Source organism: Olea europaea, unplaced genomic scaffold (genome assembly GCF_002742605.1).
Source record: "Olea europaea var. sylvestris unplaced genomic scaffold, O_europaea_v1 scaffold22331, whole genome shotgun sequence".
NCBI classification, from domain to species: domain Eukaryota; kingdom Viridiplantae; phylum Streptophyta; class Magnoliopsida; order Lamiales; family Oleaceae; genus Olea; species Olea europaea.
In genome coordinates this window covers 1-1,769 of record NW_019240367.1, presented here as the reverse complement: position 1 = coordinate 1,769, position 1,769 = coordinate 1, and the positions used below count along the sequence as shown (strand labels likewise).

The 1,769-nt window shown below is 35.7% G+C and overlaps 1 protein-coding gene across 3 annotated transcripts; it reads right to left on the bottom strand.

Moving 5' to 3' along the window:
• Positions 1–59: 59 nt before the first annotated feature.
• On the bottom strand, positions 60–1,757 carry LOC111380942 (protein PTST homolog 2, chloroplastic-like). Of its 3 annotated transcripts, none has more exons than XR_002700261.1 (3): positions 769–1,757; positions 438–617; positions 60–301 (listed from the first exon to the last, which is right to left on the bottom strand). XR_002700261.1 is itself a non-coding variant. In XM_023004619.1 (2 exons), exons 1-2 carry the CDS (start codon positions 1,377–1,379, stop codon positions 109–111), a joined length of 804 nt encoding a protein of 267 aa, XP_022860387.1. In that variant the 5' UTR covers positions 1,380–1,757; the 3' UTR covers positions 64–108. The 3 variants fall into 3 exon arrangements, 1 of the variants encoding a protein (XP_022860387.1); XR_002700262.1 differs by having other exon boundaries at positions 512–617; XM_023004619.1 differs by lacking the exon at positions 438–617 and having other exon boundaries at positions 64–301.
• Positions 1,758–1,769: the final 12 nt, after the last annotated feature.

Genomic DNA, 1,769 nt, shown 5'->3' with positions numbered 1-1,769 from the left:
AATAAATAAATAAATAAATAAATAAATAAATAAATAAAAATAAAATCTTCTTTTTAAGGTACAAAAGCCATGTGATCCAATTAGCGTATAGAACATACAATCAATTCATTACCAATTCAACAAAACCAACTTACCTACATCTAGAGGTAATCGGAAATGCCAACCATCCCTTTCATCTTTACTTGAGGAATGAGTTGGATATCCATATTTGCCTAAATTAATTCCAAAATCAGTATTCCTCTGCCGCTCTAGTCTAGTCAATATACCCTCGATTCCAGTATCTTCCTCTGCCTCAATTTCTCTGAGCCAATAAAGAAATTTTTTCCAATAAGCAGACTTCCTAAAACAATAAATATATACAAAAATGTAGCTGATGAAAATTTTAAATGTTGGATATTGTTCAATCAACTATATTTTCGTTTACTTGAATCCAATACCTAGCATAGAATTTAACATCTGGTTGGAGAACAAAATTTCATAAAGTGAGGTCAATACTTCCAAAAGAACATACAGGTTTCTGTATTCTTCTTTTCATCGGTTGACTGAATAATCTTCAACAGATGTAGTATTGAAATAGCAAGAAAATAATCGAAGGACAATAGAAGTCAATTCAATATCTGGAAAAAAAACAAAGATAAGTCCAGAAATCCAATGTTCAACTAAGACTTCAAATAGAAACTCAGTTCAAGCTTCCCCAGCCCCTCCGCAAGACAGCCTAAATGAAGCATATATCCAGAAAGTTTGAAGGTGAAAGGTGAAAAATCTCACAGTGATCTGCCCGAGGACGAAGCCAGTTGCAAAGAATTCGAATCTCCAGAAGATAGTGTCTCTTCATTTTCAACCAAAGATTCCCCAGATAAGGAATTAACATCATTTTCTCCCACAGAAGTAATCTCTTTACAACTCTCAACTCTCTTATGAAACTCTCCAATGTCAAAATCCATAGATTCTTTTACATTCACCTGCAAATTTTTCTCATTCTCATCCTCCCAACCAAGCGAATACCACCCACCTCTCTTCTTTATTGCCTCCACCAAATCCATTCGACCGGCTCTTACCAACTCTTCCTTTGTCGGAAACATCGTTGGCTTCTCAGATTTCTCCATAAACTCCATTATTTCCTCCTCCAATTCTATATCACCTTCACTCTGTTTACACCCACAACACCAAGAACTATAATTATTATTATCAAAACTCCTCGCCCTTTTCACTTCAAGAACCCCATATGAACGGCTAAAGATCGCAGCTTTTTTATAATTTCGAGCCCCTTTCTTGGCATTATCTATAAAAACTAGAGAAGGGACCAGTGGATTATTCAAATGAAATAAAGGGTTATGGAATTTGAATATGTGTGATTGGGTTGTAAAGAGAGTAACCATCGTCCAGCATTTCGTCGAACACTTGGAGGTGGGTTCTCGGCTCTTAATTATTTGGGGAATAAAAGACCGTTAAAGATGAACTACACAGATGCAAGAAAGGGAAGGAGGGAGCTGAAAACTGAAGCAACGAACAATATGTACCTTTCCAGAAGCGACGAACAAACCCAAAGCGTAGCAGTTAATGAGGATTGTGCAATTATTTTACTTAAGACTGTACTTCTACTTGTGAGGATTCCAAGATAAAAGGTTCTTTATGTCTGCAGAATTGGGGATAAAAACAAAATTAGAGTTCGACAAGAGGCCATTTTTCCAAGTACATAAGAGATCTACGAAACTCAACAGGTGCTTGATGCATAGATTGGGATTATAATTTAATAATTTAAAAAGGAT